The 26639-nt window shown below is 36.4% G+C and overlaps 1 protein-coding gene across 5 annotated transcripts in view; it reads left to right on the top strand.

Moving 5' to 3' along the window:
• SOX5 (SRY-box transcription factor 5) overlaps window positions 1-26639 on the top strand; it is a 1090517-nt gene that overhangs the window by 853314 nt on the left and 210564 nt on the right. For all 5 annotated transcript variants that reach the window (XM_061125136.1, XM_061125135.1, XM_061125134.1 and 2 more), the window contains 2 exons: window positions 10527-10699; window positions 15308-15376. In XM_061125136.1, the coding sequence (XP_060981119.1) occupies window positions 10527-10699; window positions 15308-15376 (242 nt within the window). The remainder of the gene's footprint in view (window positions 1-10526; window positions 10700-15307; window positions 15377-26639) is intronic.

Below are 26639 nucleotides of genomic sequence, written 5' to 3'. Positions count from 1 at the left end.
TGGAGTTTGGCTATGATTAGTTGTGAATGGGTGGTAAGAGAATAAATTCCTGCTAATCCACAAATTAAGTAACCATAACCTATAATGAAATGAAATTCCAGCAAGTAATAATTAATATCCCGTCCGGAGCTTGAAGACAGAGGTTAAAGAGAACAGTGAAGTTTCTTCTTTTTCTGAAGCAGCAGGTCCTTTATTTTGTGGGATTTTAACCCATTTGCACCTGCAATATAGGACATATTCTCCAAGGTTCTTTATTCTGCTATGACCTGGGTAATAACTAAGAGCTGAGCCAAGAAGACTGCCTGTTCCCAGCCTTGTGATCTCGTTCCATCGGAGGACAAGCATGTTTCCCTACCTCGTTTTCCTCACAAGTCTAACTTGAAAGCAGCCAGCAGCAGTGATGATAAGCTTAGAGGAAAGAAGCTCAGCTGTCCTTTCAGGCTTGCCTGTGGGGTTAGTTCAGGAAGCTGCAGTACAGTCACAAAAGAAGTTTCTGTCTTTAATTCTGAGTTTTTTAAGCTGCACATTCAGAGCACAAGTTTGGTTATTGTCCTCTGTTTCTGTTAAAAAAGCTGTTTTCTGATGCATTTTAAAAGCACCTGTAGATCTTTCTTCTGCTGGGGGGCATGGTTGTTAGCTGCTTGGATCAGGTTTGGCAGAAAACTGGGGGGGAAAGCACTATGTTACTTTTCCTACTGACTGCCCATGACAGTTGCAATTACTGTCTATTGTTCATAGCTGGCTCAGAAGTGGAGAGGGTACAATAGTATGTTGCCCTCTGGGGGTAAGGGAGTTTGACTTAATGGTTCTTGGGGGGTCAGACACTATGATTACGTGCTGCCCAGGAATGTGGTTTTCATGCCACCTGAGAAGAAGTTAGTCGAGAACAATGGCCTAGCTGTTTGGCAGCTATTTTTTATGAGGCAAATAAAGGTGTAAGTCTCATGTAAGTGCAGACTGTTTTCTGTCAGGGTAGGGAAGGATAAGCATGACCTTTTTAAAATCTGAAAATATGAACTTAATTATTAGATCATTTATTAGTGACAATTTAGAGTAATGTAGTTGAATAGAGCCTTTGCTTTTATTACAAAGTTTACAGCCTTTACAGTATTTACTGAGTCTTCTCGTGGATTGAAACTTCTCTCCTCCACTTACACTGGTCAGTTTTCGCTTAACTTTTAAAAATCTATTCCAGGAAGCATGTGAGTGAGTGACTGAATGTGCCTGTACGTGTGTGTGTGTGTCCATGCTGGAGATGTAAGACCATAGCAAGTGAGGGCAGAGCACAGTTCCTAAGTGCTGCCTTCAGGTTGCTCTGAGTGAATTGCTTCCAGGGCGTTTGGACAAAAACGAAACTTACAGCTTGTATGCATGTGAGTTAGTCTGTAAATCGTGTCCGACTCTTGCGATCCCGTGGACTGTGCCTTCCAGGCTCCTCTGTCCATGGGATTCTCCAGGCAAGAATATTGGAGTGGGTTGCCATTTCCTTCTCCAAACTTACAGCTTGGTGAAGTTCACAGAAGCCTTTCTTACTATTACTTACTTAAAAAAGAAAAAATCGTAAACTTTTAAAGTAGAAGAAATAAATAGTATCTGGTTTGGATAGCTTAGCAATAAAGTTACCATACCCACTTAAATTCAATCTCATTTCTCAAGAAACAGTGTGAGTTAGGAAAGGTCAGCCACTTATAAAAGCATAAAATTATTTTTCATGTTAGATTGCCTTGCCTGTTAGAATTTAGACCATTTTATGGTCTGGTACTTTGGAAATGTGAAGTAATTAGGCACATTAGAAAACTATCCTCTGAAAAACATACAAAAAGGACAATGGTTTCCATTTTCCAGGACAAAAGTGTTTGACTAAAAAGCTCTACTGATAGCAAACAGTCAATATATGTTATAAACATATTACCTACCTAAAGAAATTATTTTTCCCTCTCTAATCAGTCATATAGTGTAACGAGCCAGTTTACAGAGGTTTTGGCCTTATCTATAGCAGAAGCACTGAAGTAATGGTTGTGTGAAAGGTGAAGAAATATATTTTATAGCCTCATAGTTACTGAGAAGGGGAGAAAACAGTGCCTGCACTCCAGTTGGCAGCCGGTAGCGTCACACATTGTTTCAGCTAGCATGAAATTCCATTACACTGAAGGTCATTGCTTTGGCACTTCACCTGAGGACAGTATCTGGGGATCCATGGCAGCTTTGGCTAATCTAAACAGATCATTTGTTTTGCAACAAAGTCATTGCAAAATGTGTGTTTTACTGAGTTCAGTTTATTTGTAGAATTATAACAAAAATATCTGCATGCAAAAATTCTCTTAAATATTTCTGTTTTGGTCAGGTTCTAAAAGCAGGGCACTGTTTGAGAGGTGTTTTGGCTAGGCCATTCAGAAAAGCCTAGATCAGTCTCTTTACTTGCCTTGTTTGAAGAATTCTTTACTCTTGTTTTCTTTCCCATTGATACCCCTGTAGACCCTTCTCACCCTGCTCAGGATGCATTAATTTAGGTCAACAAAGTATCGGATCTGATACTCAGGAAAATGCCAGCTGCAGTTGGTATAATGAAAAAAATGGCTTTTTTGGAAAGCTATACTTTTTTTTTTTTTTCTTTCTAGAAGATGGGACCTAAAGGCAAACACACCAAACAGCTCTAGAATGCCAATAATGAGTTCAAGGAAATAAGCTATTTAGCAATACTATGGTCTATCAGAACTCATGAATTAAAGACATGTATGTAGTTTCAACATGTCAATTAAAGTAGACCCTCTCTTAGGTGACTTGAAATTTTGAGAATTAAGAGATACGTAGATTTAGTGTATGACTTGAAAGAGATAATTCTCTTTAAATAGAGTTAGAGAATTTGAAAATAAGCAGGCTTGGAACCAGAATCAGGTCCTAAGTAATGCATCTAGTAAAAGGTATCCTTGGGTTTTTGTAAATTTAAAACAAGGAAACTAAAAAATCTCAGCATTTAGATACGTTAGGATCTGTACAACTTTGGAAGTTGTTTTAAACCCACTCTTAAAAATCCAGTAACTATTTAAGAAACACACGTTTTGCTAATTACCTTGTGACTATTTCATTTGTGCATAAAATATATACATATATATATTTATATATGTCTTCACATTTTTTCAGAGGGGTTGGAAATGCTGATTATTTTCTGAGGGAACTGTTGGATCTAGAATTTGTTTAACATAAGAGACAGCCATAAGGAAGGTACATAACATATAGTCATTTACTTCTAAATAAAGTAAATGTTTAATGTTTTTAATCTACTAAGCTTGTTTTATAGTTCCTTGTAGTTGCTTATGAGTAATGTTTTCAGTTTTTATAAAAACTATTTCATAAGAACTGAAGAAAGACTACTGGTGTACAGAATATAAATTTTTAAAATAAGTCTGGCAGTGTATATGAAAGCAGAAAGTGACTTTATGTTTTCTGCAAATCAATTACTTGCTCTGTCTTAGAAAGCCAGAGTCCTTATGCCAGTGTGTAAGCACAGCAAGTGATAGAAAGAACAGTCAGCCACTGGCTCTCCTTGATCTGTAAATTGATAATCCAGGTCACCAGTTAAGAAGTTTTATACACCTTTTACAGAAGGCACTTAATAAAGCATGTTTTAAGCAGATACTGTTACATAGTTAATCTGGGTTTTATTATTGAAAGTAAAATTATGCTCTCCTCCACATTTTCTCATTTAAAAATGCATTCATTCATTTAACAAGTATTCATTTGTACAAAGGGTGTGAAGATTCTAAAATTAAAATAATTATAAAAACATTATTTATGTATTTTTCTTGTAGATGGGGACTCCAAAGCTTATGCCATCCAGATCACTGTATAATAGAATTAACCTAAAGCCTTTTCCTTTTTAAAGTGAACAATTCTCTATCTAGAGAAGCATGGTGCAGTCAAAAAGATGCAGTGTCTTGTTGCCCAGATTCTTTCAAGGACTTGTGGAAATCAAGCTACTCTTTTAGTTTGTTTCCTCATCCACTCATTTAAAAACAGTTGCATTGATTACATGCCCATTTGTGTGCAGGCACTTTGTTAACATCTTCCTTGGAGAATTATTGTAACAAAGTCATTTTATTCCCATTTTATGTAAGAAGAAATTGAATCTCAAAGAAAGAGATTAATTATCCAAAACCATATATTTTAGTTATGAGAGGGTCAAGAGCTGACTTTAATTCTGTCTTCAAAGTCTGTGCTGTTTACACAATGCTTGGTAGTCAGTCTCCAGTAAAGTTGGAATGGGTGATCTCTAAAATCCTTTGGAACTTGAAAACATATTCAGACCCACGACAGCTAGATGAAGAGTCTCTCTAAGATGCACCCATCGTTAGCCTACTCACATGGTGAACTGTCCTTGTACATTACCTCCCTTACTAGTAGCCCACAGTTTGGAACCCAGTATGTATTTCATGAATGAATGACCAAACAATGCCATGTTTTGATATAGTTATTATTGACTGCATTCCAGTCTCTACATGCAGCAAATGTAATGCCATATTTTTTAAACTGTTGTTTTACATTTTAAGTACAATATCCAAGTAAGTGGCTGGAATAAATTTGGGAGAAGTTTACAAGATTACAATCTCCATTAAAAAGTAGACTTGTGTAATAAGAGATTATATAGAACCGTACTTTTTTTTATAAGAAGTAACAGTGGTACTTGTTTTCACTGCACAATGATAGTACATACATCTTCTTCTTCAAAACATCCCGGGAACAAAATATCTAGTCATGGGGGGTAACAGTGGTTAAGACCATAGCTACTTTTCAAGTGCTTCATTTCACTCTAATTGTAGTCACTCCTAAAATTGATAGCTTTCTATAGTACATATATTTTAAAATCCATGCCAAAGTCCACTATTTAAGATATTGAAACAAAGGGAATTCTCTGGTGGTTAAGACTTTGTACTTTCACTGCTGAGGACTGGGGTTCAAATCCTGATGTTAGTTAAAACTGCAAGCCGCCCAGTGCAGCCAAAAATAAAGGTATTGAAGCAAAAAGGAACTATTTTTTCAAAATAAGTTGTAGAAACCCAAAAGTAAGTATATTTATCATATTAGCAATGTACAGTAGGATATCAATGTATATTGTCATGTAATAAATGATAATACCCCTTATGTAATTTTAATTGATTCCAATTTCTAAGAGTATCTACACTGCAGTAAAGGGTATGTAGTAAAATTTTATCAAAGTTTGATTGCCTTCATTGTAAGTGAAAAAGACCAATTCACAGATGTTTGTAGGTTGGATGACTTAAATATTCCTTTGATGAATCAGAATAATGCTATTCATACCTTGTGATGTTGGGGTCTGACTTTTTGCTCTTGTTGGATAAGACTACCACTGAAAAAAGCTTCAGTAATAAATTTAGAATAACTTAAGTTAGTTTCTATTCATTATATTCTTAGTTCATTCAACAAATACTGCTATCTGTCTTGCCATGTGCTATGTTCTGGAGACATAATGATAGCAAACGGAGTAGACAGATTTCTGCCCTTCTGGAGCTTACAGTCTAGTAGAGACTCTTTCACTAGGCAGAATTTTTAAAGGCAACACAATGAATGACTTTTAGATCCTTCGAGTGGAATACCAATTGAAATCAGCAACATTTCCATAAAAAAATTAAATTGAGTAGAGTCCTATCCAAATTATAACTGTGATAATCTAAGGAACACCAGCAATAAAAGAACAAAACATCCTGGCAAAGATTGACTATTGCTTTAAAACAAAGAACTAAATGTGTGGTAATGTTTCCAAGGGAAGAAACATGATCTCTAATTTACTTTTAGTGTTGAAATTCTAGGACTTTTCCTTTCCTGACTGACTCTTCCTTCCTTTTATTTTTCCTTTAGTTGGATCAAAACTTCCAAAAATTTACTGTGATTTTGATTTTTCAACTTCAAGCCAAATATCTATTCTATTTTGATAGAATGATATTCAGGAAATATCAGCTTCCAAAGATTTTTTTTTTCTCATTATATCAAATGTATTTGAAGCCATCCTTAATTTAAATCATCCTGATAAGGGTTTTTATCTATTTGCATAGAATTGTACATTATCAGTCAATTAAGGACTTTGTTCTTAAGTTTATTTATTTAATTCATTTAATAAAAAGTTATGGGGTGTCTGGCTTCCTTGTTGGCTCATATAATAAAGAATCTGCCTGCAATGCAGGAGACCCAGGTTCTATCCCTCGGTTAGGAAGATCCCCTGAAGAAAAGAATGGCAACCCACTCTGGTATTCTTGCCTGGAGAATTCCATGGACAGAGGAGTCTGGCGGACTACAGTCCATGGGGTCACAGAGAGTCGGACATGACCAAGCGACTGACACACACACACACACACACACACACAGAGTCTACCATGTGTGAGGCACTACTGGGGGATATAGTGTTGAACCAAAACAAGCTAGTATTCTGCTTTCATGGAGCTTATTCTCTACTGGGAGATTCAATAAATAAATATCAGTAACAACACGGCATATGGTGCTGACTGCCAAGTACAGAATAAAGATGGAGTCACATGATAGAAGAGGAGGGGTGGCTCTTTTAATTTCAGTGTTCAGGAAAAGCACTCTGGGAGAGGAGTTGGCATTTAAGTTACTATTTGGATGGATTAGAGTCAATTGGTTGATTGGTTGGTTGATTATCTCCTCCCTTTAAATGTAGTCTCTGTGAAGCAGACATTTGTCTGGCTTATACAATATAGCGCCCCCAACTCCTAGAATAGTGTGAAGCATGCAGGAGGAATTCTGTGGATATATGTTGAGTGAATGAAAGAAAAATCCCAAAAAGCTAGTAGTTCTTTACCAGGGAAATTCGATAATGTCTGGAGACATTTTGAGGTGTTACAGCTAGGCAGGGTGTGCTACCAGCATCTATACCGCGTGACTCCCCAGAAAGTGAAGCATACGAACTAAAATGTCTATGGCACTGAGATTGAGAAATTCTAGGGGAAAAGTTTACCAGAGGGAAATATTTGAAATCAGTTCAGTACAGTTGCTCAGTTGTGTCCGACTCTTAGCGACCCCATGAATCGCAGGCCTCCCTGTCCATCACCAACTCCCGGAGTTTACTCAAACCCATGTCTATCGAGTCGGTAATACAGAGGCCTTAAAATGGGAACAAGTTGCGTATTGGTATTAGGGAAACTGAAAGAAGGCAATAGGACTAAAGTATTTTGGCAAGAGAAAATGGGAGGAGATAATGCCGAAGAAGGCAAGGGCCTGATCATTCAGGGCTCTGCAAGGGCAGGGAGTTTGGAGTTTATTCTGTGTCCAATATAAAGCTTTGAAATGGTTTTCTTCTCTTGTGTGATATGAGCTGATGAGTGTGCATGCTGTCACTTCAGTCGTGTCCGACTCTTTGCAGTCCCATGGACTGTAGCCTGCCAGGCTCCTCTGTCCATGGGATTCTCCAGGCAAGAATACTGGAGTGGGTTGCCATTCCCTTCTCTAGGGGATATTCCTGACCCAGGGATCAAACCCGAGTCTCCGGCCTTGCAGGCAGATTCTTTACTGCTAAGCCACCTGGGATGCCTGACATGATCTGGCATGTCTTTCTAAATGAGCGCTCTGAACTTGTGCTTAGAGAATGGGTTTTAGTAGGAGAAGTAGAAGATAGAATGTTTTAGAAACTGTTGGGGGAGTCCTGGCAAGAGAGAGATGGTAGTAGCCTGAAATGAGGGGCATTAGTAGAAATGAGAATCCATGGACTGATTTACAATATGGTCTAAGGATGAGAGGATTCCCGGGTGGATCAGATATGGAAGATGAAAGAATATAAGCAATGTTTGCGTGGTGATATCTCTTCCTGAGGTTGGAATGACTGAAGCTGGTTCCCTTCCTTAATGACTTCCCTCACATTAGGTTAAGGAATGTTCTAATGTGCACCTCTGCTCTGGAACCTACAGAATTAAAAGAATTGCTCTCATGATAACCATTCTATAGTCACTAGGCAGTAGAAAGAACTGAAATGTAAGATATTTTTGTCTCTTAAGTAAGCCTCCATTCTTAGGAAATCGAAGCAAGATTAGCATAAATTAAAACACACTAGAGTGCAAGTAACTGAAACATGAACGATGAAGGGAAGTGGGATAAAGGATCACAGAGTTTGAATTGAACAGAGACAATAAAATTAGATTTCAAGTAAATCTTATTGATGTCTGTGTGACTAAGGGAAGACAGGATTTTGTTAATATTTCATATACTGAATGCCAAAATGATATTTATTTGTACTCATTATCAAATATATATATTTCTTTATACATTGGTATTATATCAGTTATAAGATAGATAATGACACCTTAAGCTTTTAAATTATACTTCTATGTATTTACCAAGTAATAATAATAATAGTAATAATATTCATTGTAGAAGATTTTCTAAATGTAACAAATATGAAAAGATTAAAATGATCCATTTAATGACCCATCACCTAGAAATAAGCACTATTAATATATAGATAAACTTTCCTCCAGTCTTTTTTTCTATAAATGTAGATATGTGCATGCCTTGAAGTGTTTATACAAATGTTTCATTTCTATCCAACTTTTTCACCTAGCTTTATGTCATGAACAAGTTCCTATATTATAAAATATTCTTAAGATACGTTTTCTTCATGGGAACAAAATACTACCATATGGATGTCCTGTAATTATTTGATGATTTGGTATTTAGATTGTTTCTAATATTTCATTTAAGAACTTTGTTAATACTTCATTTCCTGCAGTTTTCTTGGCTTAGATTTTTAGAAACGAAACTACCCCCTTGATTCTCACCCATAAACCAAACCCTTTCTCAGAGCTTTGCTCTCAGTAAATGGTTCTTGCATCTTGCCAAAAACCTAGGATTTGTCCTGAATCTCCTTATGAGTATCATAAAACATGATATGTGTCACATTTCCTAGTGTATATTCTGAGAAATGTGATAGCAGTTTACTCCTCTGCTGATGGTGTATGAGGAGGTACATTATACCATCATTTGAATATTTTCATTGAAATACCTTTCCAATATGTTATTTAGATTATTTAATATTGGGATTCTAATTAGAATAGTCATATTGCTCTTATTCTTATAAAAATTTTCTTCTGTTTAATGGAATCTGAATATCTGGAATATAATAAATCCTTAACATTTTAATGAGCACCTGTCCTGATTAAGACTAAGAATTGATAATAAGGAGTACATGATATGTTTCTTGCCTTCTATTCCACTCAGAACTTCCTTTCTGGGTATTTGTTCTATAGCCTATATAAATTATATTTGAAATTGTATTTCCATTTCAAATGGGCACATGAAAATTATAAGCTACTAGCTACAGCTACTACTTCCTAAAAGCACGTGATTTTTCAGCATAAATTGATGAAGAAAAATGTAGTGAGATGGGGAATGGTGACTGAGTTATAATAGATCTTTCTATCTAATTTACATATACAGGTGGCAAATCCATTATTGAAGTAGTGCTTAGTGTCTTATGTTTGAAGTGAAAATCATAATTAAAAAGTGTGTTCTCTCCTACTGCTAGTTCTTTACCATAGAGGTCTTGTCTATCTGATGAATCTTAAAAGAACAATTAAAAGTGATATTGTTTCTATTTCAGTGAACCGCTCACATTTCTGAGTGGTTCTGAACCGCTCACATAACAGAGGTTCTGTTACTGTGTAACAAATCAGTATTTTAATCTGACTTAGAAAATTCACTGGCATGGTTTAAGTATCTCAAACATACTGCTTAGTTTAAATTATTGTGTGATTTGTTCTCCAAATCGTGGCTTTAACTGTAACCTTGAGTGGCCATAATGTTAGTTTTACAACTATGTTTCATTATTTCATGATAGCATGAAATGTATATTCTCAAACTTGAATATTTTTTCTGTTAGCTCTATTCTATCTTTGAAGAAAGCCTCTGAGTGGCATTAGAGAAAACAGTCTAAAACTTGATGGGTTAATTGTTTTGTTTTGTCTTTTTTCCTTTTTAAACGTAGGATTCCTTAATTCTGATTCTTCAAAATTCTCATTTTAAGAAAAGGAGATATCCCTGATAATGATAACCTGATCTCTTAATAACATCAGTTATTATGTTTTCATGTTTTTGTCTTGACTCTTTAATTTGATTTAAAAAACTAATTAAAGCCAAGAACTGTGCTTTAAACTGCTTTTTATTTCCATCAGACTCCAGATTAGAACATTAAGAATAATAAATGCTAAGCCAATAATATTTTATTTACTTGTATAATTAAAGTGAAAAAAAGCTATATAGATTGTTACTTGTCATAAATACAAAATAATCAAGATATTCGTTCATCCTGATATTCTATAATGGATAAATAGTAATCACTTTTTACTATTGAGTTACAGTTTGAAAGAAGGTAAGTATATGTTTGTTTGGGTGCCAAACCTTTTATTTATAATATTTCTCTACATACCCGAGTCATTGTCATTGAGGAACCACTGTCTTCTCATTTCTCTTTTTTTTCACACGTCTTATTGCCATCTTATTCTCAGGGACTCCCGAAAGCCTAGCTGAGAAGGAGAGGCAGCTCATGGGTATGATCAATCAGCTAACCAGTCTCCGAGAGCAGCTGCTGGCTGCCCATGATGAGCAGAAGAAACTGGCTGCGTCTCAGATTGAGAAACAGCGCCAGCAAATGGAGCTGGCCAAGCAGCAGCAAGAACAGGTGAGTCAGAACTAGAGACACAGTCTAGTAAGAGCTGGAGGCACAGGCACTGTTCCGCCTGCAGCTTATAGGTCACTCTGTGAGGCAAACAGAGATCAATAAAAGCCTCTCTCCTCTCTACCATGCATAATAAAAAGGCGAAATACCAAAGTAAACAAAAAACTGATCTGAAAAAGCTTATCAACTATTTCAGTGGTATGCAACATGGAAGTGATTGTAATCAAGGTGATGGATAAGAGAGAAACGCAAAAAGAACCATAGAGAGAGTCAAGAGAACATTTCCATTCAGAGATGTTATGAAAGCTTTTGTTTGACCTGTTTAGTGTGAGCTTTGAAGGCTAGGTGTAGGATTCAACTAGTGAAGTAAATTTCCAATTATGGGGCAGAAAGTTTGGATAGGAATCTATTATAATAATCTAAATAAGACATGAGACTGTAAACAGGGTAATGACCATGGAAAAAGAGAGAACAGGTGGAAGAATCATGGATAGTTGAATTTTTTAAGTGGGCTAAAGAGAGAGGAAAAGGGTTGAGCCTGGGTGACAGGCTGTTCAGAGGCAGGTAGATTTGGAAAAGCAGATGGCTTTTTTATATTGAATTAGAATCTTCAGGTTGCCCATTTGAAACTATGAGAGAGAATATTCAGTTCAGTTCAGTCATGTCCAATGGACTGCAGCACACTAGGCCTCCCTGTCCATCACCAGCTCCCGGAGTTTACCCAAACTCATGTCCATTGAGTTGGTGATGCCATCCAACCATCTCATCCTCTGTTGTCCCCTTCTCCTCCTGCCTTCAATCTTTCCCAGCATCAGGGTCTTTTCAAATGAGTCAGCTCATCGCATCAGGTGGCCAAAGTATTGGAGTTTCAGCTTCAACATCAGTCCTTCCAATGAACACCTAGGACTGATCTTTAGGATGGACTGGTTGGATCTCCTTACAGTCCCAGGGACTCTCAAGAGTCTTCTCCAATACCACCGTTCAAAAGCATCAGTTCTTTGGTGCTCAGCTTTCTTTATCAATAAATAGTTTGGAAGAAAGGGATGAATTTACTTTCTGTGGTTATCTACATAGAGAATAGTTTAAACCCCTGGAGAAGGTAAGTTTAATTTATTAAAAAAAAATAGTAAGTGCTTCTTGTGGGCCAGGTATTGTGCTAACTACTGAAGTTACTTCAATTAAACAGAAAGACAAAGCCCCTAAATTCTGGTGGAAAGAGAGACAATCAAGAGGAACAAAAAAATTAACAAAATAACTTCAGATAGTGATTGCCCATGGCAGTCTAGAAGAACACCATTCTTTTCTTATTCATAAGAAGAGCCAACTCATTGGAAAAGACCCTGATGCTGGGAACGATTGAAGACAAGAAGAGAATGGGGCAGCAGGTGAATGAGATAGTTAGCATCACTGACTGAATGGACATGCATTTAAGCAAACTCTGGGAGATGGTAAAGGACAGGGAAGCCTGGCATTCTGCAGTCCATGGGGTTATAAAGAGTCAAACATGACCTGGCAACTGAACAACAGCCCTTCAATACTTTTAACTATCTGAATTCAGAAAATCCTAGGAGCCTCTGAAACCGGAGCTCAGAGGAAGATATTTCTTTGTAGAGAATCCATATTTTGATGGGTCTGGGAGCATGCTTGTCCTCAAAAATCTGGGCAATTATTAACGGGGAGCAGTGTGCCTTACTTTTTCTTTTTACATCCTGGCCTATTCTCAGACATCTTCCACAGATTCTAGAATTTTTTACTTACTCTGACATTCTCCTTAGAACTTAAGAAATCATTAGGCACTTTCAGAAATGTCTCCCTTGTATTGGAGAGGTGTCAGGCAATGATGCCTACACAGTCTGGGAGAAGATCTCGTCTGGAGGCTACAGGTCAGGTTCCTGGAGCCCATTCTGCTCTCTCAAGTCCCCTCTGGCATGCCGTGCTGGCTTGTAGCCTGCCAGGCTCCTTTGTCCATGAGAGTTCTCCAGGCAAGAATCCTGGAGTGGGTTGCCATGCCCTCCTCCCGAGGATCTTCCCAACCCAGGGATCGAACCCAGGTCTCCCACACTGCAGGTGGATTCTTTACCGTCTGAGCCACCAGGGAAGCACATGAATACTGGAATATGTGACCTATCCTTTCCCCAGGGGATCTCCCCGATCTTCTTCAGGGAATCAAACCAGGGTCTCCTGCACTGCAGGTGGATTCTTAACCAACTGAGCTACCACTGTTGAGCCCCAATTTGATGCCAGATTCTGTCCTAGCTAATGGAATACAGAAGAAATAAAATAGACAAAAATCCCATATGTATTGAATTCTAGTTAGGAAAAGATAGACAATAAATCAGTTAAATATATGTTGAAAATGAAACAGAGACATAGGGATGAGGGCACCAGGTAGAGAGGTAGGCTCTTTTAGATTGAGTGCCCAGGGAGGTCTCCTTGACAATATTACAGTTGATCAGAGACTCGTAGGTAGTGAGAGAGAGAGCAGTGTAGTTATCCAGGAAGATTATTCTAGATGGTGGGGAGAGCACATGCAATGGCCCAGAGGCAGAAGTATTCTTGGAAAATAAGACTATCCTTGGTATATTCAACAGACGGTAGAAAAGTGTGGCAATAGTGAAGAGACAGAGAAGAGATGAGACTGGAGAGATACAGGGCCTTGCAGGCATTATGTGGAAACTGAGACATAGAGTTTTGAAATGATGAATAACGTAACTCAACTTATGTTTTAAAATGATCTGTCTTTCTGCTAGGTTATAACAGGCTGCAAGGAGCAAGGGCAGAAGCCGAGAGAGCAAACAGGAGGCTATCACACCAATACAGGCCAAAGCCAGCAGTGACTTAGAACAGGAGGGAATGAGGAGGGCTATGAGGTAGTCAGTTTCCTGAGAAAATTTTAAGACACTTATAAAAAGATTTAAATATCAGCTGAAATATTGATATTTGGGAGGAAAGAACTGTACTTAAAGAGGAGAGTGATATTTAATTTTCTACCTTTTCCTTTCCTACTTTTCTTCAAGAAAATAAAAAGGAATTTCTTTAAGCTGTATTCTTAAGATAAAATGAAAATACTAAAATAATTATAATTGCACCAGTGTATACAGGGGAAATAAAAAATGCATTGTGCAGCCATAAGGGCCCAACTTTATTATATAAGTTCTCTACTTTCATTCATAGTAATGGGCCCTGTATCTATTTTTTCCTAAGTTTTTAGCTTTCTGAAACAGAGGTTAAAGAATATACCTTCGTAATGAAAATGATAGTGATCATAGCATTAGGAAAAAGAATTAGAGCTTATTTGTAAGAAAACTATAAGTTTTATGAGGTCAGAAGTTACATTCTTGTGAGAAGGTTTCCTGCCCTATCTCATATAATGAAGTATTTAAAGTTTTCTTATCTCTTCACTGATACATGCTTCATCAAATGTTCCTTCTGTATTCCTTTGCATCAGACTTTGTGTAAATGGTGAAAAGAAAATCTGCATAGTCCCTAGCATCACTGTATTTATGGATTTCTTCTGAGGAGACAGAAATCTGTTGATTAAAACAAACATGAAATATAACATCATAGAATGTATTAAGTAGGTAGAGGATGTTATAAGAAGGAATAACGGGGAGGGGGCAGGGGGATTGTGGTAGTATGGCTTAGAAAACACTTAAGTTGACCACACTGAGGGCTAATTCTTGAGTTTAGTTTTGAATCTGTTGAATTGGGAGTGCTTTTGAGAATGTTTGTTAGATAAATGGGTCTAACACTTATGGCAAAGATCAAGCTAGAGAAGCAAATTTGTAATCACTTGACATATGTGCGGATATGAAGAAGGAAAAGAATAGAGTCTAAAATTGAGCCTACAACATTGAACCACTGAAGAGAGCCATTGATGGTCTCTAAGAAGGTTCAGACTCAGAGGTAGGAGCAAAACCAGGAAAATGTGATGACAGAGAAGCCAAGGGAGAAAGTTCAGGCAAGGGAAAGCACTTGAGTACTGAATTCTGATGAAAAGTCAAGTCGTGGGGACTAGGAAACACTTCAGAATTTAACAAATTGGAAGTGACTGGTGACTTTATTAAGAATCCATTTAGTAGAGAGTGGGGGCAGAGACCAGAATTGAATGTGCTGAGGACTCGGGAGTTAGAGGTTTGTGAGAGGCAGAAATGACGGTATTCACCAAGACACAGAAACGTACCAACACCTCACTAAAGAATACAGCATCTTTTAATACTTGCTGCTCCTCTGGACTCTGTTTCATAAACAGGAGGATATGTGACATTCTTTTCCTTTCCTAAGGGCTGAAGATGTCAGAGACAGTACCTCCTTACTAGATTGCCAGAAAGAGAGATTTTTGAAACTCGACCATTTCAAATTGGATTGGACCATAGTTGTCTTGTCTTAGACTTCATTTGTTTTAGGCCAAAAGAAACGTAACTGTTCCCCATGTCAAAATATCTTGTTTGATCCGACTTAAGGGTGAATTGCTGGTCCTGTAGAGGCGTGGGCGCATCTATTTTCATGAGCTTAATCAATGTCATATTAAACTTTGTGACACAGAACCATGGGAATTTCCCCCGGGACTGCAATACACTCTTAAATTTTCCTTGTTCCGTTTCTCCACAGATCGCGAGACAACAGCAGCAGCTTCTGCAGCAACAACACAAAATCAATTTGCTTCAGCAGCAGATCCAGGTCAGAAATCATAATTTCATACGGACTTCCAATTAAGAAGTAGCTTTTGTTTCTCAGATGACCTCAATGAAGTAAGCTGCAGAATTAAAGCTACTTTCAGCCCAGTCGTGACGTGTGGCCCCCCTGTGTCAGGAGAATCTTGCCTGTCCTGGGAGTGGCAGAATCTTGCCTGTGTTGAGGAGTTTCAGGGATAGCAAGCTGGTGGCAATTTTTATCTTACACTGAAGGGAAACTTTTGTGGAGAAATGTTTCCTTTTCTTTATTCTTTAATGTTGAAAACATGCATGTAAATGTTCTTAATGAGGGAGGTTCCCAGGAACCAAAGCAGGGAGGTATCACAGGTTTTCTGTTAGCTGTGGAAGAGAGAACTTTTTTGCAGTAACCTGAAGAGTCACGCAGATTCAAGGTGGAAGTCAGGGAAGGTAATGATTTTGTTTTCAACTCGAATTTCACCCTTATATTGCCTGGAGAAACCAGGACTGAGGGCTCTGTAACTTCCGTATTTTTCTTCTGTGAAAATTTGCAATGATGAGAAGCAAAGCTGCTTGGGGTCATCTCATGCCACCACTTGCTTGTGACACACACCTTGACACAATCTGTTTCCCTTTCTGAATACTCCTTTTCTGAAAGCACTTATTTCACAGAGTACTTATGAGGATTTAGTGAAATTGTGGATAGAGCACTTCAGTGTAGTTTCAAGGCATGTAGTAAACGGTCAATACATACTTGCTATGACTAGCAAGAAGAAGATATAGTTCATGGAGCAGTGACTCCAGCCTTACTTGACATCACCCATCTTAAAGCAGCTGTTAGATTTGCAGTTAGAATTTCATCATTCTATTGAAGCTGTATTGTGAGAATCCAATATATTTAAGTGTAAATGTCATAGATGACAGAAGCAAACATGTCAAAGTGATTTCATTTGCATGTTTATCATATTTAGGCTTCTTTGACAAAAATAAATTATCCCATTTTTTCTAGCTGGGTCAGTCAGCCTTAGTTTCTGTACTGTGGATTATATAGCCAATCATTCATGTTCTACCTGAGATTTTAATAAGCTAGTCATAGCTCTTAGTGAGACAGAGAAACATCATCAGTAAAATATCACAGCCAAGACTCTTTGCTTTCCTTAAGTATGAACAACAGATTTCTAATGTGATATTGTCTATCTGTCCATATCTGGAGTATGGTTATTCATTCAGTGTTTTAAAACTATTTATTGGGTTTCATGTTTAATCTAAGCTAACTGACTTGGAATATAACTTTAGTTGATGGTACCAAGTTAGCTACACTTAAAATAATTTGGTTATTGAAAACTGAAGATAATAAAATTATTATGGCAATTTCTCATTACAAATAAGATAAAATTCCATAGTGAATGATGTGGGCCTTTACAAGTCACTTGATTTCACTGTAATTTGATGAGAATACCAATACTTTTGTTTTTATAATTTTTATGAGATTGAGATTGTCTTTTGTTAAATAGAATCACAAAACTATATGCAAACCCACATTATAAATGTGTGGAAGGGTCAATCAGCTGTATTTTCTGACCATTTAAATTGTTCAACACCTTAGTACTTTTTTGGAATTATTCCATAATTACGGCCACTTAATATTGTGGATTTAAAATACTGTCATAATGTCAACATGTTGAAATTGGTAGGTTTCTTGCTCCAGAGCTTGGAGCATATTAATTTGTAAGTCGGAGAATTTTTTAAATGAAGAGCCTTAAACTGTTGTAGAAATGATATGACTTCATTATGACATCACATGACTCTATCCTAGTGAGTGGGAGCCAACTGTAATGGCTTGCCCAAGATCACATGACAGAGGTAGAACTAGGGTTAGAAAAGCAAAGTTTTCTGACTGTTAGTAGAAATTTTGCTGAGTATTAGAATTTTAAAAGCTTAGAATTTCTATTTGATTGAAATATTACTCTTCTGGCCTCCACTAGTTAACAGGATAAGGAAAAAAAAAACTGGTAGTTTCTAAAAGAAATAATGTCACACTGCTGGCAATATGGGGGAAACATTAAGAGATGTAGGGTATTATATCTGTGTATTTGTCCTCTTTCCAGTGTTAGTACAGATAAATGATACTGACAGAGTCAAAACGCATCAAGCTATTTTTTTTTTTTTAAAGTCTGGGAATGTTTCAGGCAAGAAATAAGTACTAAACAAGAGTGACAGTCTGAAAGGAATCAATTTTCACAGCTTCTAGTATACTCATTAACTAAAAGCATAGTTCTAAAGTATGTTTTATAAATTGTTAATTTGGAGCTGTCTTACAAACACTTAATAGTTATGAAAATCACAATATATGTAAATTAGTCTATTGAGAGATTGTTCAAACAGTTATGGGAAGCACTGATGTAGTGGCATGTGTAGAAATAGAAGATTAAAAACATAGAAGATATCCTTTTTGTTCCCCATATAAATCCTTAACCATATTTCCTTTTAAGAAGTTTTTCTCTAATTCCTCCTTTTTTTTGGCAGTATTGGAGAGGGAAGGAGAAGATTAAAAATCAAACCTGTTATGGTAGAAGGCAAATTAAATTTATAACAAGTATTATTATTAAATGAATTTTTGTCGATGCATAATCAATGCTCATGTAAGAATTTGCCATAGATTAAATTTTATTTGATATCTGAAAATACTTATGTAATATATTTTTAATTTGATCAACTTTTTTCTTAAGTATGAAGCCTTAAGACCTTGTAGAAATAAACATAGCACTTACATTATTCATCCTGCTTGAATTTTTTAGATATTTTATGCAATTGTTCCTTTCAACCTTAGAAAAAAAAGTACATTTTAGTTCCTTTATTGATATACTAGTGGACTACAATGTAATTAGTCCAAAACTAGGACAGGTTTTAAAATTTTTGTTTCAACTATAAATATATAAGACATTAACTTGCTGCACATAGTATGAAAGACATGCAGTAAATACATTAGATGGGTTAAGCAGATCTGTGAGATAGATTAGATTGATAGGTAAGAGAGCAGAATAATTTTCATACTTGATAGCTACAGTAACAGGAGGGTGATGTTTCCTAAAATTCTCCTCATTCTTTTATAATGTCTCTTTAAAGTAGAGGTTAACTTAGTCATCTTTATTCCATTTGAAGTATATTTCATTCAACTTAAAAAACATAGAACAAGTCTGTATGTGTGTGTATGAACAAACATTCACATATGCTAATGACCCAGATTATTTAAAATATTTCTCTTGACCTTTTAATTATATATTTTTTCAACTCAAGATGTAAAAGAACAGTGGTAAGTTTTACTCCATAGTTATTTATTGAAGAGAATACCATAAAGATTGGCAGATTAATCAGTTTATTTCATTACTTAGGATCAATTCTTTATGAGCTGTTTTTATCTCTTTAAAAAACAACCTCAGCTCTAAAATTGCATGATCTTAATTGGGTTGAAAACTCAGTCAACATTACTTCCTTATAAAGACTTTATAGAATCATAGTCTTCAAAATTTGTTCACATAACTGACTCATGAGGATTAAAGGAAGAATTAAGAAAGCTTTCTGTTATTCTTTGGAGGATCATAAATCAATTCATTCTACAAATAAAATCATGCATAATATCAGAAGCATCCTATCTTCCTTTAAGAACTTGTCTCTTTATGAGATCTTTAATTTTAGGAACACTAAGAAAGTTTAATCTTCTTTTTCTACTGTTCAACAGTGCTCTTCTTTCATCTTTTTGTTTATTGTCCTTAAGAAAGAGTATTTTGCACCTTTATTTACTGTGTCTAGCTAACTTTTAATGCATATTATTATATAAGATGAACTTTATAAATATTTCAGAGAAAAATATCCTTATGGGCTTTTTAAGGGTAATTTATTTTTCTTTTGCTGTATTACTTGTACTATAATGCCCAACTTCAGCAATTTTATTTTTTGACTCATCTCTTTTTTATAATAAGTCAGCTTGTTTCTAATACTGCTTAGGTGGTTTATGTTTCTAATTATGGTCCTAGACCGGTGGTTCATCTTGACCTGGTTCACTGTTACCAAAACCTTTTAAAGTAAATGAATGAGTGACCTCTACTCAATATCCATTATGGCAATAAACTGAATGTTCCTAGAGACTTGTTTCCTTTTTGTCTTGAAGCTTTGTATAGGACATGGTTTCTATAGCTATGGGTGTGGGGGTGGGAAACAGGTCCTAGCTGTAAATTTCTTACCCTTTTCCAGTAATAATTTATGGACTTTAAGATTGTTATTAGCATCTTAGGGGTAGGTTCAACAACATGCTCTAGTATGAAACTGACAAATATTTTTTAAAGGTGAATTTAAAGATATTGTACTTCCTTTCAAATGCATAATTTCGTGATTACCAAACTGGAAGCTCAGTGTTTAAACTTATATTTGTTGCATTCCCTCTTCTGATAAACTTCTCCAACTATTGTTCATTGTATTCTCTTGGGAGCAAAGAATTGGTATTTAATAACCCATGTCATTATTTCTGATTCATAAAGTAAGCACGTGCAAGACTAATAGTAGCTTTGGGAGACTGATTCTGTCTAGGACTAAGCAAATTTCTATTCTTAGCTGTGCAATATGTATATTCCATTGTATGTATGAAAGAGCTTGATTCTTTGGGGGTTATAAGATTATATAACTGTATGAAATGGCTCAGATGGTAAAGCATCTGCCTGCAATACGGGAGACTCAGGTTCAGTCCCTGGGTTGGGAAGATCCCCTGGAGAAGGAAATGGCAACCCACTCCGGTACTCTTGCCTGGAAAATTCCATGGACAGAGGACCCTGGCAGGTTACAGTCCATGGGGTCGCAAAGAGTCGGACACGACTGAGTAACTTCACTTCACATGAAATTTAAGTGTATTAAATGGTTAAACTAAAAGATAAAGAGGAAGTTATTTGGATTTTGACATAATCAGATTCATATTCTGCATCGTTATACCTCATCTGCTGGGTGATCTTGGGAAAACTGCTCAATCCTTCTGAGTTGCATTATTCCGGTCTATTAAATGAGGATTATAGTACCTCAGTCACACCTGGTTAGTGTGAGGATTAAATGGCATTATCCCTGGCATGCAGTGAGCACACAATGCTAAAGGTTTTTTGCCTAAGTTGTCAGAGAGAAAAGCTTCTTTCTGTTTTTTTTCATGATGGACAATTTAATGAATATTTCTAGCAAGAGAATAATTTCTAGGAAAAACAGTATAACCTACATGGCAGCAGCCACTGAAAACTGTAAGTTCTCTGTTCCAAATATATATGATTTTTCAAACTACAACAGATTTTTAGAAAGCCTTTATTTAGACACATCTCTCATTTTGACATTTGTAAACTGAAACCAAGTAAGGTTAGAAGACTTTCCCAATGTCACATAGTTGTTACTTGCTGAATGATGGCTGGATTCCAAGTTTCTTGAGTCTTGGTCCAGTTCATTTTTATTTTACTGATATTCTACCATTTAAGGTTTAATGGTCCAAAGTTTTTAAATGAGTTTTCTTTCCCTGAGAACTTATTCCTACAAAGTAAAAATACATCTTGACTTATATACAATTGAATGATGAAGTTGCAGTCATAGGCTCAACCAATTTGTGATAAAGGTTTCATTTTATTGGAGCCAGAGTTCTCTGAGCTCATTAAGAGTTTTGGTAATTCTCGATAAATTATTATGCAGAAGGAAATCCATTCAAATATTGTATTGAAAACATAATAATGTTAAAGGTGACATAATAGTACCTGCCTGACCTACTGATTTATGATTTCTTTCTCTGAGTGTGGTAAGCTGGAAGCATTTTACCCCCCCTCAACAATACCCCACACACATGCATGAGCACAAAGAGATTGCAAAGTAACCTTGTCTCTTTAGGAAACTGGAAATGCCAAGAATAAACGCCGTATAATTAAGGTAGCATTTCAACCCGAGAAGGAAATGTATTAACTCCTTGAGCTCTGAGTAATGTTTTACTCTATGAAATAAAATGCACCACACCTGGAAGGATATAGTTCTTGGCATTCAGATAGATTTTTTAGAGGAGAGAACCTGAGAATACCAAGTAGGAGCTTTAGGAATGATTTTCCTCTCTTCCTTGTACTTTCTGGAAGAACTTCCTATTGAGAAGATGAGTGTCCTTTCCTAAGAGAGCAGTGATGATAACTGCAGGTTCGTCCTTTTACTCAAAGGGAGCCACTTTCGAATCCTTACAGCGTGTGCCTGTGTGCTAAGTCGCTTCAGTTGTGTCTGGCTCTGTGCGACCCCATGGACTGTAGCCTGCCAGGCTTCTCTGCCCATGGGATTCTCCAGGCAAGAAAACTGGAATGGGTTGCCATTTCCTTCTCCAGAGGATCATCCTGGCCCAGGGGTTGAACCTGAATCTTTACAACTCCTCCATTGGCAGGTGAGGTCTTTACCACTAGTGCCACCTGGGAAGGCCCTTTCAGCATTCTTTTTTTTTTTTAATGCATCTCATGGCGATTGCCTAATGATAGAATTTCGATCATTCATATTATTTCTTGATCTGGACAAAGCTGCCTTTGTTCATAGAGATACAGATAGATTGACGTGCATATATCCCAATCCAGGAATCAAACTGGGGTCTCCTGCATTGCAGGTAGATTCTTTACCAATTGAGCTTTCAGAGAAGCCCATATGTATTTTACTTTTTATTAATGTTACATGTGCCTCATGGCTAAAAGAGTACTGGAGAATAATAACAGCCCTCCAGCGCCCAGGCCTCTATACTGTGCCCACATTTTTACTCAGAAGGTGCCTCCTTACAATCTGCTTTTATTTTTAATAGCCTCCTATTATTTACTTCTGTATATCAAATGGACTTTCCCTAGTGGCTCAGAGAGTAAAGAATCTGCCTGCAATGCAGGAGACAAGGGTTCATTCCCTGGGTCGGGAAGATACCCTGGAGAAAGGAATGGCTGCCTACTCCAGTATTCTTGCCTGGATATTAAAATGCTGTTTCTGACTCATCAACTTTAAATATCATTAACTTGGAACTGGAAGACATAGTTCTGGTATTGCCACGCCAGCAGCCTTTCCTGTTCCCTTCCCTCACCCTGTAGTATAGTTACACATGTCATTGAAGTTCTTCTAATAGATATGTTTAAACTTTAGTTAACTTACACCTCTTTTCTTATTCAATAAATTATAAATAATGCCTCAGCATTTGCCGTGTTGGATGAGGATGGCATCTCTCTTCTCTCACACCTAAAAGTGTTGATTTCTGTTATTTGAATGTTTACTCTAAATATATATAATACATATGTGTATATATGTGTATACACCTGGGCTTCCCAGGTAGCTCAGTGGTAATGAATTTGCCTGCCAATGCAGGAGACACAAGAGATGCAGTTAAATCCCTAGGTCAGGAAGACCCCCTGGAGAAGGGACTGTCAAACCACTCCAATACTCGTTCTGGGAAATCTCATGGACAGAGAAGCCTGGTGGGCTACAGTTCATGGGGTTGCAAAAGAGTCTGACATGACTTAGTGACTAAATAACAATACACACACAAACACACACGCATGTGCACACACACACACACACACACACACCTATTGTGCTTTACCTGTTGGTTAATCCTAAAGATCGAAAATCAATGAATGATTTTCATGTTAAAATGTGAGACTACCTATTTTTCTTCCTAGTCTAGTAGGATGCTCCTAATTTCATTTCTGTGTAGCTATGAACTTTCCAATTGCCTTTTCGTTAGCCTTTCTTCCTCATGTTATTTGCCTTATCATTTCCATAAATTCTCAAGAATAAACCAGACCTCCACAATCCAATTTTCCTTGATACCTGCTTCAAGGCAGGTTCTTTTGCTTTCACTTAAATTAGTTAGTCCTGCAGACATTCTAGGATGTCCCTTTATGGTTCTCTAGGACGGGAAAAGTCATTGTTTCCTATATTGTCCTCCTTGGTTTACCTCCTTCTCTTGGTCCAGAATCACATCAGATATAAATCACAGATCAGAATCACATCCAGATATAAAGTTTTTGGCACAAAAAGTTCTAAATGTACACATATGTAATAATGCTCCATTTTACCCCTCTTCTTAATTGTAGTTTGGCTGCAAGTAAAATTGTAATTGAAAGTAATTTTCCTTATATTTTAAATTCATTGATTCATCATTTCTAGCATCTATGAGAAATACAGTGTTGATCTGATGTTTCTGTTGGTGAAGACTAATATTTTCCCTTTGTGAAAATGTTTAGTATCTTCTATTTACTGTGACATTTCACTGTAAATGAAAAATATCAGATATATATTGATGTTTTTGTTACTTATTTTGTAAAAACTAGAGTCTTTGTTCTAAAGTTATATTCTTTTTGTCTTGAAAATTATCTTTTTTCTTGACCATTTTATCCCCTTCATTTTTCATTTTTTTCTGAATCTCCTATTAGGCAGACATTGTATTTTCTGTGTTAGTAACTATGTTTCTTATTGTTCATATTTTGGTCTCTGTTTCTTCTTCATTTTAGGTGATACCTACACTTTATCTCCTAAAATTTTTAATTGGATCTTTGAGAAATTACCTTTTTAATTTCAATGAGAAACTTCTTGTTTTCTGATAATTCCTTCTTCAGGTTATCCTATTGTTTAATGGAATATTTCTTCTTGAATATCTCAGGGTATACAGATTTGAGGGTTTTACCAAAAAATTAAATTCTCATTCTTTAAATTATCTTTTGCCTGAGGGTTTTACCAAAAAATTAAATTCTCATTTCCTTAAATTATCTTTTGTCTCATTTTCACCAACATGCCTATCTTGATGTTACTCTTTCAGCTTGAAGTTCTGCTTGAATTAGAAAATGATTGTTATCCATCCAGATTTAAGGATGAGATAAGAAAAAGTAGACTGGGAACTCTGACTGTGAATGAGGTTTATCAAGAGGTGGGCACTGGATTAGAACAGAAAGCTAGCCACACATAACATAAATCCTATATATGGGTACACAATGGTCTTTTTTTCTGGGATTCCAGTGATCATGCTGACTATCTTATGTTTCCTTGGACTGTTCAGTTTCTGTTGAGGAGGGCACTGTGTTGTAGATGGGGAAGATGAAAGTTACTTTCAAACACAGCAAGTCCTGTACATACGACTGAGTTCTGTTCCAAGAGCATGTTTGTAAGTCCAATTTGTCCATAAGTCCAACAAAGTTTAGTCCAGGTACCCAACTTACACGATCAGCTATGTAATACTTTACTGTAATAGGTTATAATGCTTTGCACACAAATCATATATAAAAAGCAAACATAAAAAATAAAACATTTAAAATCTGATAGTACAGTACAACAACTGGCATATAGAGGCTGGCATCAAGTGAACAGATGAGGAGAGTTACTGACTGGAGGAGGGAAAGGAGGTGAGAGATGGCAGAGCTGAAGGATCATCAGCAATAGGAGATGGAGGGCAAGCTGTAATTCCGCTCAAGCCTGATGTTGATGGCACAGGTTCTGGTTCTTTGCTGGATTCAAGTCTGTGACTCACTTGAGAAAACAATCCAGTGATGTCTGGGTAGTAGCTCTTTTTTTCTCATCGTAGATGACATGGTTGCCCTGGATCGTATTCTGAATGTCAGCCACAACCCTTGTGTACCATTCTACATTCACATCCTGTGCTTCAAAACCTAACAGTGCCTCCTCAAATGAAGAAAATCCCCTTGCCATTTCCTGTGTCATGATCTCTTCGATTCGTCAGTTACTTCTTCTTCCTCTTGTTTCTCCACTCTCTCATTTCTTACTCCTGTCTCTCCATTCTCTCAGTTATCTTCACGTTTGTGCTTGGATGCTACTTAGCCGTACCAGCTACATCACTGATGCTTTAACACTTGCCATTGGAATCCTGGGCTTGAGATAAAGATGCTGTACTAGTGTGCTCTATGCAGTACCATGAAGGACACAGAAGCACAGCCACGTGAGAGTGCGTGCCGGACCCCTGAAAAACTTACTTGATTGGAGCATGCAAATGCACATCCACCTCTTTGAAAGTTTGCATACTGAGGGTTTGTATGCAGGGAACTTACTGTGATATTATTGTTTTCAACCCAGGTCTTAAAGTCCTGTTCTGTCACATACCGTGTTTCAAGTCCTAAGACATTTTGGTAATTCTGAGTAAAAGTAAGCCCCGTTTTCATTTAACCTCCTCCAAGTATATACTCTACTATGTTTCATCCATTATTTTTCTTATTTAACACTCTACAGTTGCTTTTCATCTTCCAAACCTTTGGTGATGTTTCATACATGTGTTTGCCTTGTATTCTTAATTATCTTATGTGATGTAAGTTTATACATTTATCTGTTTTATAATTTTAATGGTGTCTTTGGAAAGAACAGAGATACATATATAAGGTCAGTCTATCTTGGATTATAAATCAGAACATGATTATTTTTTTAGTAGAAAAAAAATTTGGAACAATAACTAGTTTCTGGGAACAAAGGAGTCCTTATAAAGAGGATGAATTACTACAAAAAGTTGAGTCTTGAGGCTCTATAACCAAAATTCACAATTCTAAGATTTGTAAAACATAAAATGTATGTTTTAGTTTCTCTGGAAAAGTAGTGAGGTAAGGGACATAGATATAGAGAATTTTACCATCCTTTTCCTCTTTGCTTTAAATTTATCAAAAATATGAGTTCATATTTATATATAATTTTATATGATGACCTTGGTATTTTAAACTTTTTAATATCATTAATAAGAACTTTGTTGAAATAACAGCTATATCTGATAACTCTATTGAAGTGATGTTGACAATAGTTTTTGGAAGTTGTAATCCTGGTTTTGTAATTCATTCATCTTCATCCTAACATAGGCTCCTCACTGATGCATTTCATGGAAGGAGATTATTTTTTTTCCTCAGTTATTTACCTGAATCTCAATCTTGCTGTTTTCCTTTTTCTGTTAAACAGTTTCTGTGCTGTTTCTTTGTTTCTTCTTTCTCCAGTCTTTGCAGTATGATTTTTGAAGTGAATCCTGTTTTCATTTAATTCAGTATGACCATGCTGGACATCAAAACTGACCCAGAAAGCAGACTGAGAGCAGCATTTCCTATGACTTTCCAGCCTTTCCCATACGTCATTACCTATAGAAAAAGTTGAACACAGTTCTTCACTGAGACTCTGCAGTTCATATCTCATCAGTTAACAAAGAAGTGCTGAGATAAAACCTGGGAATGCAATTATCAAATAGTGGAATACAAAACAAAGCAAGTTATCAACAGGTTTGGAGAATATAGGCCAAAAGT

The sequence above is a fragment of the Dama dama genome, chromosome 22 (assembly GCF_033118175.1).
Source record: "Dama dama isolate Ldn47 chromosome 22, ASM3311817v1, whole genome shotgun sequence".
NCBI classification, from domain to species: Eukaryota; Metazoa; Chordata; class Mammalia; order Artiodactyla; family Cervidae; genus Dama; species Dama dama.
Note: the sequence above shows the minus strand (reverse complement) of the source record. Positions and strands in the feature narration are given on the sequence as shown.